We start from the raw sequence: 16,919 nt of genomic DNA, 5'->3' as shown, positions 1-16,919 counted from the left end.
GAAAAAGTAAAATATAATGGCATGGGTATGGGGGTAGAGAAGGATCATATAAAATTCTATAGTGCTGTGAATGAAGTAAAAGGAAACTTAATTGTTATTTACATTTTTTTATGCTTGTGAGAACTAGTATCTTCCTTTCCTTTAAGAAAGACCTGACCACTTTCCCCTTCTTTTCCTGCCACCCAGCACCAAGCCCCTCTTGATCTCACACCACGGCACACCCTCTTGACCAACCTACTGGTTTCCTAGTTGCCGCTTTGCACAAATATTAAGGCAAGGAAGGCAGTAAGAACGCTCTAAATAGGGAGGAGCTGATCCAGAAAGCGTGTAGCATTGAAATGAAACTGAGGGAGGCAGAGATCCAGGGACTGATGGAAGATCCAGACTGCAACAGGGACCAAGAGGTGAACTTCCTGGCATGCGCCACTTTCCTGGGTGCCTTGGCAGTGATTTATAATGAAGCTTTGTGTTCGTAAAAGTGGGTCCCAGTGGTGTCATGGTTTCACGTCCAATAAAATTTAAGTTTTGAAAAGCTGTTTTTAAAAGATGAAGACGACCCCTTCCTGAAACCATGGAGAGTCACTGCTGCCAGTCCATGTAGACAAGATTGAGCTGGATGGATCAAGAGTGTGACTCTATACCAAGGCAGCTTCCTAGGTTCCTATTTAAATCGGGCCTTTATTCATGAGGACAGGAGCCTTATTTTTAAAAGAAGGGTCATGGCGAAAGCAGCTATCTCTATTCCTATGGGGAAGTAGCTCAGTGGGGACAGAGCACTTGCTTTGCCTGCAGAAGGTCCCAGGTTCAATCCCCAATTGGCATCTCCAAGTAGGGCTGGGAGAGAGACCAATTCCTGAAACCCTGGAGAGGAGTTGCTGCCAGTCAGTGTAGACAAGGCAGAGTGAGATGGACCAAGGGTCTGACACTGCAGAAAGTAGCATCCTATGTTCTTTTACAGCAGGAAAAACAGTTATTTTGTGAACAGACAACGTACATAAAAATGACTCTGTGGCGTCATTTTCTGTGACGCAGAAATGCTGCTTTGGAAACTAGAGGCAGGCAGACCCAAACTGACCATGCTGAAGATCCTAGTGGGCAAAACCTGTATTTTCATAACTTTATACTTGCAAGGGGCTGGGTGTTTCCAGGAATGAGTACTTTTGTTTCACGGAAACACTGCACCATGGGGTGCATGGTCTGAAATATCTCCCTGCATCATGGGATTTATAGTCTCAAACATTTCCCTGCATTGTGGGGTTCATGGTCTGATTCCTATGCTCCTGCTCTGTACCTGGCTTCCCAGGGTCCTCCACAGGTGGGAGCCGGTTGCGTGGGCTCTGTGTGGCAATTTTGACTGTATTGTCAGAGTCCTTGCTGGGCCGGCTGGTCGTCAGCTGCTCAGGCATCACAGCATTCGGATCTAGGCACAAAGACAGAAAAAATCGGGATGATAAAACTGGGCCCAGAAAGAGGACATAATCTCTCTTGCTATGCACCTGACCCTTTGGGAGGTGAGTACCAGGTCGGATTATTTTATCAGCAGAGGAGCATGCAAGGTTAGAGCATGCAAGGTTATCAGCAGAGCATGCAAGGTTATCAGCATGCAAGGTTATCAGCATGCAAGGTTATCAGCATGCAAGGTTATCAGCAGAGGAGCATGCAAGGTTAGAGCATGCAAGGTTAGGTTGCTGCTGGGTGTCATAGATCAGGGAAGTCAAGCAGGTGACATGAACTTAAGAGGTGGAAGGAATCCATACAACACTAAAGGATAGGAGTCTGACTTTGAGTTTGACCTGCCACTCTACAATCACATGATTCTATGGCCTCTGTGCTTCTAGTCCTCATGATTGCATATTCAATAGCTTGGAGGGCTGTGCAATGTCTGTGAAGGTCACAAAGCAACGGGGACTGATTCATTTGGTCTGAATTCTAGGGTCTTAGTGTGCATGCCATGCCTCATACACCGGTGGCTATATTCCCTTCCCTACTTGAGATATCAAAGTCTCACTGAACTACCAACTTTCATTTCAACCTGTTGAAAAAGAAAGTCAATGTGTACCCATGAAGCTCAATCATAGAGTTGGAAGGGACCCCATGGGTCATCCAGCCCAACTCCCTGCAATGCAGGAATTGCAGCTAAAAAGTTCCTAACAGGTGGCCATCCAACCTCTGCTTAAATACCAACAATGAGGGAGAGTTCACAATTCTGGCAATGAAATTAGGTTTTGGTGCAAGCCCAAATATCCTGAGCCACAGTGCTCTCAAGCCCCTGGACTTCTCAGTTGGTGGGACCCTCTCTTCTGAAGGAGGCAGGGTTTCCAGACAAGGGGGTGGGGAACAGAGGTGGTGGAGGCAGCACTGGGAAAAGTCTGGTGTCTAGCAGCAGATCTGATTGCATGCGGTTTCCACTTGGCAGGTCATCTGGTTCCTCTGCCCTCTTTTCTTTTTTGAGGAGCAAGACAATTTCTCTGCTATTTCAGAAACTGCTGCGGTCTCGCCTCCCTGCCTCCTCAGTGTCCCCTGAGCCTGAGCAAAGGGAGTGTCAGAGAAACAGGAATCTGTTTCTTTGGCTCCTGCAACTGCGGCTGATACTCTAAACAATGAAAGAACACAAGAGAAGCCTGCTGGATCAGGCCAGGGGTGGGGGTTTGGGGGCATCTAACGCAGAATCCACTTCTCACAGCAGCCAGGCCCATTATGGGAACCCTGAAAGCAAGATATGAGCACCCTTCCCTCCTGTGGTTTCCATAGCAGCATAGTAATGTAAGAAGAGCCCATCTAGTCTGGCATCTTGTTCTCACACTGGCTGCCCAAAAGCCTAGTATGTGAAACCCACAAGAGGGATCCGAGCACAAGAGCATTCCCACTCCTGTGGTTTCCAGGAACTTATATTCAGAAGCATTGCTGCCTCCAACAGCGGAGGCGGAGGAAAGCCATAGTGGCAAGCAGCCATCGCTAGCCCTTTCCCCCACGGATTTGTATGTTGGAGCCAGCCAAGGAGGTGGGCATCACCGCCTCCTGTGGGATGGAGTTCCCTGGTTTAACTATGTGCTGTGTGGAAAAGTACATGCAGGCCCCCCTATCCGCCCGCTTGTTAGCCGCAAACATAAACGCCCAAATATCGCTGTATACACACAGCAGATTCAGATATTTGAACAGCCAGACCTTTGCCCACTTCCTTACTTCCTTGCTTCTTAGTTGGCAGAAGCCATTTTCAGGCAGAACCCACAAGGAGGGAGGGAGGAAGCAAGATTGGGTGAATCAGGGAGCAGGAGAGCTAAGGCAAATCGTTTCTTTCTCCTTTCTCTTTTGCTGGTTGGCTGCAGCCATTTTAGAAGTCTTCAGTCAAACTACTCTGAGCCTCCTCTTAAGCCAGTAAATAAATGCAGCTGGTGAAGAAGAAGAAGAGGAGGAGAGCACAGGGTTGGAGGAAGTGGGGGGCAGTGCCTGCCTCGTCCTCCTCACCTGCCTGCTCAGAGTGGAAGGCTGAATCTGTTCCAGATTCCAAAGTCCGGAGGAAGGGAAGCCTTCAGCTGCTGGTGGGGGCCCTGTTGCTTTGCCTTCTACACATAACTGCCCTTCAATTGCTGCTAGTTTACTGTGTGGCTTTAGCTATAATCTCCCTCACTCTTGTGAGGTATTCCTCAGATTCCCCAGAGGGCAGGTATGTGCAAAACAAACAGAACAATTAACTAAATGAGGTCTTCCTCAGGACACCTTGGACACAGGCATTAAGGCAGAAGCTCCCACCGACTCCTCAGTATTATTATTAATATTGTTATTTGCATTCCTAATTGGCTGCTTACATTTGAGCAGGTGGGTGGGTTTACAAGCATGTACTGTTTTCGGAAGAAAGGAAGGAAGGAAGGAGCCCTTCTTCCCAGCAACTTCCTTAGTCAAAGTTGTGCCTTCAGAAGGAGAGGAGAAACCAGCAGAGCTACTACCCCAGAAGCCCCAGCAGTGCAGATTCCCTTCCTCGGAGCTGGCTGTGGAGGCACCCCGCAAGGATGCTGCAGGATAGAGCGGCCTGCAGACTGCCCTCTTCCCTTGTCCACCAGAAAACATCTTGCATGCATGTTAAACCACCCTGTTTTATAGAATCACAGAGTTGGAAGGGATCCTCAAGGGTCATCTAGTCCAACCCCCTGCAACGCAAGAATCAGGTGCTCACAGCCAGTCCCGAGGACCGATTCTTGACCAAGTTCCCAAACCGCAGGAGAAATCGCATGCAAAGGCTTGGCAACTCACCCTGGCCCACTTTCATTATGATCTTCATGGAGCGTGTCTGGCAGACCCCGCCTTCCCGGTTCTCCAAACCCTCCAGAGACCCATTGGATGTAGCTGCAAAGCAAGAGGAGATTAAGTAAGGGTTAAGGTGATGCTACACACCCCACCCACCATATTATTACTAAGTCTAATTTGTTCGTTTGTTTACTTCAGAATTTATACACAGCTTGCTTGCTTTAAAAAACTCTCAAAGGGGTTTACAAACCCATAATAACACCATCAGGGAAAAGAACCTTAAAAGTGACTCGTGTAATTCTTTCAAAACATAAAATCAACAGTAAACTGAAAACAGAATAAAAAACATCCCTCTACATTCTACAAAATTAAGTTGCCTTGCCTAAATAAAAAATGTTCCAAAGTGTATAGGTTCTACCATACTAAAAGAACGAATTCTCACAGGTGCTGAATGCGCATTATGTGACAGCTGTAACGGTGCCAGTTCCGCCAATTGAAGTGGTCAAGTATGTGGGATATGGTGATCTCACAGGTAAACTGGTCCCCAGTTCTTAAGGACTTTATACATTAATAGTAACACCTTGAACTCAGCCCAGTAGGAAAAACTCCACATAGAGTACATAACTAGAAATGATCAGCCATGCGTTAGAGAAATTGCACATCACTGACTCATTCATCCACAAATGGTGGTGTTAAAAGTGGCAATGCCCCAAAGTCTTTTTGTTTTAGGAAAAAGCTTTTTTTGTGAAACATGCCTTATCACAAAACAAAATATCCGTTTGGATGCCAAAATAGCACCTCTATTGTACTACTCAGAAACGTCTCAACAATGGGGATAAGGATCTCATTGCTCATCTGATCGACTGCTGCACAGCTTACTATTTCATGGTATTGCACAACAGAATTGTATAGTTGGAAGGGACCCCAAGGGTCATCGACTCCAACCCCCTGCAATGCAGGAACCAAAACAAAATGCAGACCTGTTTGCAATCAATCAATGCACCTGCAACGCAGGAAAACATGGTTATGGGCCTCTGAGAACGGAACTGGTGGAATGATACCTTATCTTAACAACTGAAATGTAATTAAATAGGCATTTGGTGCTTCTGCGGCAGGTGGGGTGGTTGAAAACGGATTGTTGCTTCTTGCATAAATATGTGGAAATAACAATAATTTAAAAATTGGAGATGGTGCAAAGGAAGGAGAGATCTCAGGTACTGATCTCTTGCAGGTGGCCCCCAAGGAGGCACTGCATGGGGCACAGAGACGCTCACAGGTGTGGTGTGCAAAGGGAGAGGAGGTGTGGCTGGCAGCAGTGGCACTAGCGCTCCAGGGAATGGTGGATTTCAAATGGTACACCCAAGCGTCATCTAGTCCAACCCCCTGTAATGAAGGAACCACAGCTAAAAATCCCTGACAGGTGGCCAACCAACATCTGCTTAGAAACCTCCAGTTTCATAAAAATTGTTTTCTAAAAAAAAGAAAAACCCACAGGTAAAACACAGAAAATGAAAAACATGTAAAATATAACAGTTCAAAAGTAATTAAACCACAACAGAATCGAAAAGATCAATTTATTGAAATAACGTTAGTAAAAACGGCAAAGCACTATTAAAATGCCCTTTCCTTAAAAAGCACTCAGTTCCCATAAACCCAGAAGAAGGGCTTTGCCTGCTAGCGGAAGGATAGCCAGGAGGGAGCCAGCCTGGCTTCTCTAAGGAGGGAGATCCTAAGCTGCGAGGGAGTAGCCACCAAGAAGGCCCCGTCCCACATCCTCACCAATCATGCCTATGAGAGGGGTAGGTCTGAGAGAAAAGTCGCCTCCAAAAATCTCAAAGCCCAGGCAGATTCATGAGATACCCTGCTTTCCAGATATAGGTCATAACTATCCCTTTGAATTGTGGCCAGGAGCAGACTGGTAGCCATTGGAACTGTTGCAGCAAGGGAGCTGTCTGCTCCCTATAACAAGCCCCAGTCAGTTTCTGAGCACTTTTCAAAGGCAGTCCCACATAAAGTGTGTTACAGCAGTCCTGACAGAATGCAATTAAGGCATGTGTCCATGTGGCCAATTCAGATATCTCCAGGGACAGGTACATCTGAGTTAACTAGGGCACTGAAGCAGATGGAGTGTCAGGCACTTGGGGTAGGGTGGAAATCTGGGTTCAAATCATAATCTTGTTGGGATACCTTAAGGTGTAGGAAAGTGATTTAAAAAACAAAACAAAAACCCTGCAAATCCATTACAGGCGGCAACCATTTTTGCACGTGTGACATCCACTGACGCATACATCGCTTTCGATCCTGGAAGGGAGCGGAACTGGGTTACGCGAGACCACTGATGCACGCAACGACCTGGAACGCAACCCCCGCAAAACACACAAACACAACCCCAACTCATGCTTGCATTCACAATCAACAGCATACACACATCCATCCCAATTTGCACATGCAGGTCAATATATATGCCATCCGAAAATGAATCCCAATGGTGTCTAAGTTTGTTCAAATGCAGCAAAAATACAAGAGAGAGGTTTTCTTAAAAAGGGGGAGGGGAGCAACCAACCTCTCGGTCAACTTTCAATATTATTGTCTGTACTCTCCAGGCTCCAGCAAATGCATCCCAGACACAGAACTAAGGGTGGGACTGTGCAGAGAGGAGAAGGAGCAGGAGGAGGAAAGGGCCAGTAGAGGCATACAATTGGCATGGAACCCCCAAGGGCAATCTGGTCCAACCCCCTGAATCATGGGAATCACAGCTAAGGATTCCTGGCAGACGTGCATCCAATCTCTCTTTTGAAAATAGAATTGAGTACTGCTCATGGGCTTCCCAGTGGGGCATCTGGGTGGCCAATGTGAGAACAGGATGCTGGACTAGGTGGGCCTCTTTTGGCCTGATCCAGCAATGCTCCTCTCCATGGTCTTTTGGAGCTGATTTCCCACTAATGCAGGGGGTTGGACTAGATGACTCTTACCTTCTAATCCCACCATTCTATAACTCTAAGAAGAACTCTACTATATGTTAGCAGAAACTGACCTATAGCTTTTTGTGGAACAACCTCGACCATTGTATTATGGTGCCCAAAGTTTAACTTGCATGCAGTCACTGTTAACTCTGACATCCTTTGTGAATGTAAACCCACCAGTTTTCCAAAGTGGCTGTAATTGCAGAACAGAGGGCAGCTCAACTCTCTGTCACCCCTCTCCCCTCCACAATCACCAGACCAGACCGGAGCAACCCAGACGGAATCTCTCGTTCTTGATAGACTGGATGGAGCCACCATCCACAGACTGCAGACCTCCTGGTTCGGGGAGGCAGGACTAAAACCACAATGCCAGTGCGGTCGACAAAGGCTCCTTCTCTGATTACAAGCTCATCTGCTCAATGCCCAGGGAGGGAGAGACAGAGAAATAGGGTCACAGAGAACTGGAGAAATGGAGTGGTTCCACCGATATGGACTCCTTCCAAAAGATGTCCCAGACAGAAGGCAGATCTCGAACAAAGATCTGAGTGGTAAGCAGGACTCCCTAGCTGGGAGAGATCAATTGCTGTTTTGCTCAAAGCAACGAAGTACATAAGAGCTTGCTGAATCAGGCCACTGACCCACCTAGTCCAGCATGCTGCTCTCACAATGGCCAAACACACCAAGAACCTAGAGGTTCCATAAGAACATCAGAAGGGTCCAGCTGCTGGATCAAGCCAGTGACCCATCTGCTCCAGCATCCTGCTCCCACAGAGGCCAACCAAATACCTTAATGGGAAATCCAAAAGAAGGATTTAAGCACAAGAGCACTCTCCCCACCCCCAAAACCTAGGTCTCCAGCAATTGGTATCCAGAAGCATTGCTGCCTCCCACGATGGAGGCAGAACATAGCCATCATGGCTAGTAGCCACCAGTAGCCCTCTCCCCCATAAATGTGTCCTTTCCTCTTTTATAGCCATCACTGCCTCCTGTGGAAGCAACTTCCAAAGGTTGTGCTGTGCCGAGAAGGACTTCCCTTTTATCTTTCCCTAACCTTCCAACATTCAGCTTCATGGGATGTCCACGAAGTTCTAGTGTTATGAGGGGGCCAAGAAAAAAAAATTCTCCATGCCATCCATAAGCTTATAAACTTCTATAATGTTGCCTCTTATTTGCTTTTCTCCAAAATGATCATTTGGGTTGCCCTTTTCTAAACCCTTTCCAACTCCACTATTTCCTTTTTGATGTGAGGTGAAAAGAAATGTGCACAGAATTCCAGATTCACCCCCAGAGCTCCCCTCCCCACCCTACCCTACCCAATAAAAAAGGGATCCGTTCCGGAGCCCCATTTGCAACCTGAGCAGAACGCAACCCGCGTCTGCGCATGCACGGGTCACGACTGCTTCTGTGCATGCGTGTGATGTCATTTTGAGCGTCTGCGCATGCACGAGCAGCAAAACCCGGAAGTAACCCTTTCCGGTACTTCCGGGTTGCCGTGGGACACAACCTGAAAAGATTTAACCTGAAACAAACGTAACAGAGGTATGACTGTATTCAGAACAGTGGTCTGCATGCCCCACCCACTAAGGAAGGTAACAACACAATAAAACTCAGGACAGTAGCAGTTGTTTGCACATGTATCCCAAAAATGAATGTGTGAAAAAATAAATATATACACTCATCTAATCTTGCAGCAAAAAAGAAAAAAAAGGATAGACAGCAAAGAACGTTGCATTGAAATTACATTTATGCATTTATATTTTATTTATAATTGTATCTATATTTGTATTTTTAAATAACTTCTATTTAGCTGTGATTCTTGCACTGGAGGGGGTGGGACTAGATGGCCCTTGGGGGTCCCCTTCCAACTCTACAATTCTACGCTTCTATGACCTCAGAAGGTGGTGGCCTCTCCCTTGGATGTTTTTAAGCAGGTTAGATGATCATCCGTTGGGGATTCTTTGGCTGCGATTCCAACACCGCACATGGTTGCACTACGTGACCTGGGGGTGGGGTCCCTTCCAACAATTCTATAATTCTAAATCTAACAACAACAACATAAGCAATTGCTTTATAAGGTCATTCGGGTGGAAAACAGTAGCTGGGGGAGATGGGACAGTGGATTTCTACCATAATTGGCTCACTGCTAGAGCTTCACAGTTTAGCTTTTTTGCTGGACGCTTTTCCTGGTGGCAGAAAAAGGCAGCTCTTCTTGCTAGACACTTCTGTTGGAGAACACACTTTTAAGTTAGAGGTTGAGATAAAGGACGAACGCTCCCGAAGGCAGGTAGGGCATTCTATTTCTTCTTCTTCTTTTTTTAAGGCTACAGCGCAAGGCATGAAATGAATTCTAGCCAAATCACATGGGTCACTTCTCTTCACTTTCCCTGCTTGGAAGCACCGGGGTGATAATTCTTCTAGACACGGAAAGCACACAGGGCAGAGGCAGAAGCAGGAGGGAGTGCGCTGGGCCACACAAAGCATGGACATCAGCATTGTTGATGCCTGAACTCGCAGAGCTGGAAAAGGTTCGGAAAAGGGCAACTGAGATGATCGAGAGGATTGAACAATGCCCATGTGGGGGGAAGGTTGCAGCATGTGAAGAAAGACTACAGCGTATGGGGCTTTTCAGTTTAGAGAAAAGGTGCTGGAGAGGCGACATGACAGAAGCTTATACAATGATGACCGGCCTGGAGAAAGAGGAGGGAAAGAAGCACGTCTGCCAGCCCACCCTCACGTAGCTGCTTCCTAAAACTGCAACTCATGGATATCCAATGAAGCTGAATGTCGGAAGATTCAGGACAGAGAAAAGAAATCACTTATTCGCACATAAACTATGGACGTTGCTCCTGCAAGAGGCAGTGGCGGCCACCAAGCCGGATGTCTTGAATAGAGGATTAGACAAATTCATAGAGGAGGGGAGGGCTATCAATGGCTCCTTGCCACAGTTGCTATGCTCTGCCTCTATGGTCAGAGGCAGCAATGCTTCTGACCACAGGTTGCTGGAAACTGCAGGAAGGGAGAGGGTGCTTTTGGGCTCAGATCCTGCTTGTGGGTTTCCCATTGGGGCATCTGGCTGGCCCCTGTGAGAAGAGAGTTCTGGGCAAGATAGGCTATTGGGCTGATCCAGCAGACACTCCTTATGTTCTCACAAAAAAGCCTGCTAAGTAAGCATCATGCTATCGTCCACAGAACCACTTTTGCCTCCCGAGAACAACAGTAAGAACATACTACCTGTTTTATTTTATTGCATATGTATGTAGCCCTCCAGGGATGTGGGCGGCGTTGTGGGTTAAACCACAGAGCCTAGGACTTGCCGATCAGAAGGTCGGCGGTTCGAATCTCCGCGACGGTATGAGCTCCCATTGCTCGGTCCCTGCTCCTGCCAACCTAGCAGTTCAAAAGCACGTCAAAGTGCAAGTAGATAAATAGGTACCACTTAGGCAGGAAGATAAACAGCATTTCCATGCGCTGCTCTGGTTCGCCAGAAGCGGCTTAGTCATGCTGGCCACATGACCCAGAAGCTGTACGCCGGCTCCCTCAGCCAATAAAGCGAGATGAGCGCCACAACCCTAGAGTTCGGCCACATCTAGACCTAATGGTCATGGGTCCCTTTGCCTTTTATGTAGCCCTCCTTTTTTCCTCCAAGGAGCTCAAGGTGGTGCACATGTTTCTCTTCCTCTTTTCATCCACACAACAATCCTGAGAAGTAGCTTAGGCCGAGAGGCCGAGACTTGCCCCCAAGGTCACACTCAGTGAGCTTCATGGCGGAGTGGGGATTGGTACCCTGGTCTCTCCCAGGTTCAAGCCAGACACTCTAAGCACTACACCACTTGGGTACCACATAAGCACATCAGAAGAGCCTGAATGGCCCATCTAGTCCAACACCCTGTTCTCACAGTGGCCAACCAGATGCCCCAATGGGAAACCTACAATCAGGATCTGAGCATAAGAGCCCAACTCCTCTCCTATGGTTTCTATAAAAATGCAAGAGGTTGGATGGCCATCTGTCTGGATTATTAACTGTGATTCCTGCATTGCAGGAGATTGGGCTAAGTGACACTGGGGTCCCTTCCAACTCTACAATGGTGCCATTCCATGAGTGCATCAGTGCAGACTTGCACAGTCTCTCCTCCCCACACACTCAGCGAAACTATAACTTTGGGGTGGGGTTTGCGTGTGTTATTTCCATCTTTCAAAGCAAAATGTGATCTGGGCAGGTTGGAAGATTTGGAACGTAGAACGCTTGGCGAAAGATAAAATGTAAGGGGGCTCTTAAACAGTAAGCTTTGGACAAAATTAAGCATTCTGAGCTGCCTCCCAGGTTCCCTTTAGCAGGTCTCTGTTATGATTTGGGCTCCAGCGCACCATTAACGTGCCGTGGCTGCAGCAAAATCCAAGCTGCTGGCCTTTTTATGGGGCTAAATGACTCTTGCAGCTGTGCAAGCTGTCTGGGTACTTTTAAAGGCGCAGGTAGAGCAGAGGCAAAACTCCACACATCTTTCCCTTTCCTTTGCATTCAGATCAAACCCAACAAAATCTTTAAGTAAATCATATGAAATTCTTTCTGAGTTTAGGTCCTACAAGAAATCTGTACCAAAACAGCTGGGGGGAAAGATATTTCAGACAGGAAATTCCTTTGGGCTCCCGGACCCAAGAAAATAAGAAGAAATTGCTGGATCAAGCCAATGGCCCATCCAACCTGTTCTCACAATGGCCAAATGCCCCAAGGAATCTAGGTAGACTGCCACTGGACCTGGAAGATCCATAAAAAGAAAGGAAGAGCCTGCTGGATCAGGCCAATGGCCCATCAAGTCCAGCATCCTCTTCCCACAGTGGCCAACTAGATGCCCCGGTGGGAACTCCACAAGCAGGATGCAAGCACTAGAAATCATGGCATCTAATGAAGCCGAATATTGGAAGATTCAGGACAGATAAAAGGAAGTCCTTCTGAGTTAATGTATGGAACTCACTTCCACAGGAGGCAGTGATGGCTACCAACCAAGAGGATTGGGCAAATTCATGGAGGAGAATCACACTATCAATGGCTACTAGCCAGGATGGCTATGCTCTGCCTCCAAAGTCAGAGAGAAAATAAATGTTTCTGAATACCAGTTGCTGGAAACCACAGGAGGGGAGAGCGTTCTTGTGCTCAAATCCTGCTTGTGGGTTTCCTCTTGAGGCATCTGGTTGGCCACTGTGAGGACAGGATGCTGGACCAGATAAGCCTGATCCAGAGGGCTCTTCCTTTAAGCAGTGTCTTCTGCTTTGCCCATTTTAAAGCGTGTTCAACAATTCATTTCCTGGGCTAGATTCAGACATTTGATAGTTTAAATGCCATGCTGACCGTTTTCATAGAACATCAGCCTGCAAGCAATTTAATTAAATATAAATACACTACATTTCCTCACCAGTTGGACTTCAAACACCCTGATGGGCACTGACATTTGCATCTGCCTTCAGGAGCCTTCATCCTTTATCTCATCCAACTGAATATTTAGGGGGGGGGGGGGTGCAAGCAAATACTTTTTCTTGGTGATTTAGCAAATTTTTCATTTCCATGTTCTGCATCAGTTCCAATTGCGTTTCTACATTCTGCAAGGCACCCTGGGAGTTTTACCAAAAGGCATGGGATGAATCCCTTAGAACACACACTCACAGAACAGTAGAGTTGGAAGGGACTCCAAGGGTCATCTAGGCAATGCAGGAGTCACAGTTAATTGCAAATGTGTAAAATAATTTTCAACACTAGAACTGCAACATTGCAGTCCATTTTGAAAGGACCGTGGCCTCTCAGCTTTGGAACCAGAGATGCTCAAAATGCATTTTGGCACAGACAAATGTCAGGTTCTTCCCCTTAGGCAGAAATAATCAGATGAACAACTATATGATGGGGAATACCTCCCTTGACAGCAGCACAGGTGGGAAGGATCTGGTGGTCTTAGTAGAGACCACAAGCTTCACATGAGTCAACAGTGTGATGCAGCAGCAAAAAAGGCTCATGCAATCCTAGGCTTGATCAACAAAAGTTTAGTGTCCATATGAAGGGAACGAATAGCAACCTATTCTGCCTTGGCCCCACACCACCTGGAGTCCTATGTACAGTTCTGGGCACCCCGATTTAAGGAGGATACTGACAAGCTGTGCAGAGGAGGGCAGCCAAGAGTTGGAAAGGACCCCAAGAGTCATCTAGTCCAACCGCCTGCAATGCAGAAATCACATCTCATGAATACCTGACAGGTGGCCGGCCATCTGACGTCTGCTTAAAATCCTCTAAGGAGGAGAGTCCATGACCTCCTGAGCTTGTGTGTTCTGCTATTGAACAGCTCTTACCCTCAAAAAGTTCTTCCTAGTATTTAGTCAGAATCTCCTTTCTTGCAATTTGAATCCATTGGTTTTGGTCCTCCCCTTTAGAGCAGCAGAAAACAAGTTTGCTCCGCCTTCCACATGACAGCCCTTCAGATATCTGAAGACAGAGACCTTTAAAAAGAAGAAGGGGGCAACTTTCCAAAGTCTTAAAATCCTGCAGTTTGCTTTTATCTTATTTTGTATCTGAATGCTTATTTGTTTTCCGGTAATTTTCACTTCTGGAAAGCTATGCCGGGAACCTCTTGAGGGGGGAGGGGATCCAAAATAAACTAAAAACCGGGGCGAGAGGGAGTGCTTTTCCTCAAAAACCTCGGTATCTCGCAAAGCAAAGCCTTCGCAGAAGTTCAAGGTGGTGTCAGCCAGAACATCTCGTTGCAGGGTGCATTGTTTGGGGCCATGTTCAGAAGGGCAGGGAACTGGGAAAGAATAACAGAACTGAAGCGTGGGAAGGGATCTCCAAGGGTCCTCTAGTTGAACCCCTCCACACACAATGCAGGAATCCCAGCTCAAAAATCCTGACAGATGGCCTTCCGACCTCTATTTAGAAACCTCCAAGGAAGGAAAGAGCACCACCTTGCCGGCAGGCTTAAGCTTCATGGTTCTCTTTCAGGAACTGACCACTGGACAGACGTCCAAATCAAGCATCCTCTCTCACTTGATCGTCTTGGCTCCGTCGAACCACTTGGCCCGTGCGCTCACTGCAACTTGCCAGGACCTTCGTGTTTCTTTTCAAGGAAGCAAATTAAAAAGAAAAATCCTCTCCCTTGCCTCCTTGCCTAACACCTTGGAGAAAAGAAGCTTTTTAATGAAAGCCGTTTAGCATTCAGAAGCTTGATGTTTCAGGGACTCCAAGAGGATGGGGAGAAAATGTCACATGAGGCTTTTGCAGGCCTTGCCGGTTGTTTGGAAATCCAAGCTCCGAGCAATGAAAGAAGAGGAAAGAGGAAGATGCGGCCCCTAAAATGAGAACTTAAAAAGGGCCTGCTGGATGAGGACAACTAGTCTAGCAAACTGTTCCCACAGTGGCCAGATGCCCCTAAGAGCCTCGAAATCTAGATAGATTGCCTCTGGGACTGGAGGTTCTGGAAGAACACAGGGAAGAACTTGTCTGCTGGATCAGGCCAATAGCCCATCCAGTCCAACATCCCGTTCTTAGCGCCCAAACAGATGCTCCAAAGGTAGACCAACAAGCAGGACGTGAGCACAACAGCCCTCTCCCCTCCTGTGGCTTCCAGCCACTAGGATTCAGAAGCATTGTGGTCAATAGCCCTCTCCTCCTCCATGAATTTGCCTAATCCTCTTTTAAAGCCATCTATGCTGGTGGACATCACTGCCTCCTGAGGTTAGGAATTCCAGAGTTTAACTCTGTGCTGCATTGAGAAGGGACATTCCTCTATCTGTCCAGAATCTTCCCATATTCAGCTTCATGGGATGTCCACCAGTTCTAGTGTAATGGGAGCTGTTTGATAGTGGAACGCACTCCCTCAAGATGTGGTGGGCTCTCCTTCATTGGAGCTTTTAAGCAGAGGTTGGATGGCCATCTGTCAGGGCTTGTTGATTCCTGCATTGCAGGGGGCTGGACTAGATGGACCTTGGTGATCCCTTTCAACTCTGCAATATTCTATGATTCTATGAGAGAGGAGCATTTTTAAAACTTCTATGCATGATTTTATAAACATCTATTGTGTCCCCTCTTCCTCACCTTTTCTTTAAGTTAAAAAGTCCGAAAAACTGCAAGATTTCTTCATATGTCGCAACCAGTTTTTTATTTGCACTACAACCTGTTTTCAAATGCTGCAACTATTCTTCATAGGAGAGTCTCTCCATCCCCTTGATAGTTTTGGTTGCCCTCTTCTGAACCTTTTCCAACTCCACAATATCCTTTTTGACGTTCCCAGCAGGAGAAGAGGGGTAACAGCTGTGCCCAGGGTGTCTGGCAGCAGGTGAGAGAATGATGAGCCCCAGGAAACTGCCATGGTCCAGAAAATGCAGCAGATTCTCCACCTGGGTTTTGGAAACCAGGGGCGGGGGGCACAGCGGAAGAGAACAGCCCCCGCCCACCCTCCTTTTAAGCTTCCTCTGGGCTTAAATCCTGCCAGTAATAGAAAAGGCAAGGGGAGAGGAGCTTACATCTCTCGAGGTTTCAGGGGAAGACAAAAACGTGGGTGGTCCAGACTTGCTTTTTACGGCGATCTCTGGAAGTTGGCAGCAGAGAGGTCTTGGGACTCGCGGGGGATCCGAGATCAGACGAAGATCTTTGGCCCACCCAGAGGCTGAGGATCAGTGCTCAGTGGATGCAAGGAGGAGAAGTCAAGGAAGATTAAGGTCAGGCATGAGACAGGACGAGAGACAAAGGAACACAGGAAGCAGCCTTATATTGAGTACTTGGTCTATCTTGCTCAGCACTGTCTATGCTTTCTGGCAGCAATGGCCCTCCAGGTTTTCAGTTAAGGGGTCTCTCTCCTGGCCCTATCTGCAGATGCCACTGGGGATTGAACTTGCAAGGCAGATGCTCTATCACTGAGCTGCGACCCTTCTGCTAGGAATAAAGTAAGATTCCAGTCCTCATGCTTCTCAATAGCAGGCTCAGCTGAATAGGAACATGGGAAGCTCCCTTATACTGAGTCAGACCCTTGCTTCTTTTGTCTACACTGACTGGCAGCAATAGCTTGCCAGGGATTCAGGCAGAAGTCTATTATAGCCCTACCTGGAGATGCCATTGGGAAAGGGATTTTTCTGCCTTCAAGATCGATGCTCTACCACTGAGCTATGGGGGCCTTTGTTGGGCAAGTACTGCCATGGAGGATCCACTCACCCTGCTTCCCTTTTGCAGGGCTGCTTAAACTCTTGGGTTGCCCTTAGAGGAAAGAATATACAGGCATTCCCCCACTTAACGCGCATTCTACTTGCACACGACTGCTTTTTCAAGGGTCGCCGCAAAGTAAGTAAAGAATTTGAATGAAACGGCATGCTTTCCCTTGCTCAGGTCAGCTGCCTGGAAGTCGCTCTTGGCCACTCGCTTGCTGCGATGGCACTGAATGGAGGGAAGGCATGCTGGGCAGAGGCCTCAAGCAACTTCCAGGCAGCAGCCCCAGCGGCGCACATAAGTCTCTCCTTCCCACACATGCTCTCTATTAAAGTGGGGGGGGCTCCCCCCTTTATGCAATTTCAGTGATGCACGCAGAGGCTCGGAACATAACCCCCATGTAAGCAGGGGACACCTGTATACAAAAGTATACAGGGCCTTCAAAACAGCAGCTCAGCTTAACAGATTTCACCCGATAAACACCACGACACAGGGTGAGATTTCAGCCTACAAACACCATGATGCAGGATTCCTGCAAAGCA

At 47.4% G+C, this 16,919-nt stretch overlaps 1 protein-coding gene across 1 annotated transcript in view; it reads right to left on the bottom strand.

Annotated features, from left to right (window-relative positions):
* The window catches only part of EFNB1 (ephrin B1), a 74,555-nt gene that overhangs the window by 6,732 nt on the left and 50,904 nt on the right, over positions 1 to 16,919 (bottom strand). Inside the window, exons 3-4 of the mRNA XM_080989935.1 lie at positions 4,249 to 4,341; positions 1,292 to 1,420 (exon numbers count right to left, since the gene is read on the bottom strand). Coding sequence (XP_080846061.1) covers positions 1,292 to 1,420; positions 4,249 to 4,341 — 222 coding nt within the window. The remainder of the gene's footprint in view (positions 1 to 1,291; positions 1,421 to 4,248; positions 4,342 to 16,919) is intronic.

The sequence above is a fragment of the Podarcis pityusensis genome (assembly GCF_964106645.2).
Source record: "Podarcis pityusensis genome assembly, chromosome: Z".
Taxonomy (NCBI): domain Eukaryota; kingdom Metazoa; phylum Chordata; class Lepidosauria; order Squamata; family Lacertidae; genus Podarcis; species Podarcis pityusensis.
The sequence above is the reverse complement of the archived record's forward strand: the minus strand, read 5'-3'. Positions and strand labels throughout refer to the sequence as shown.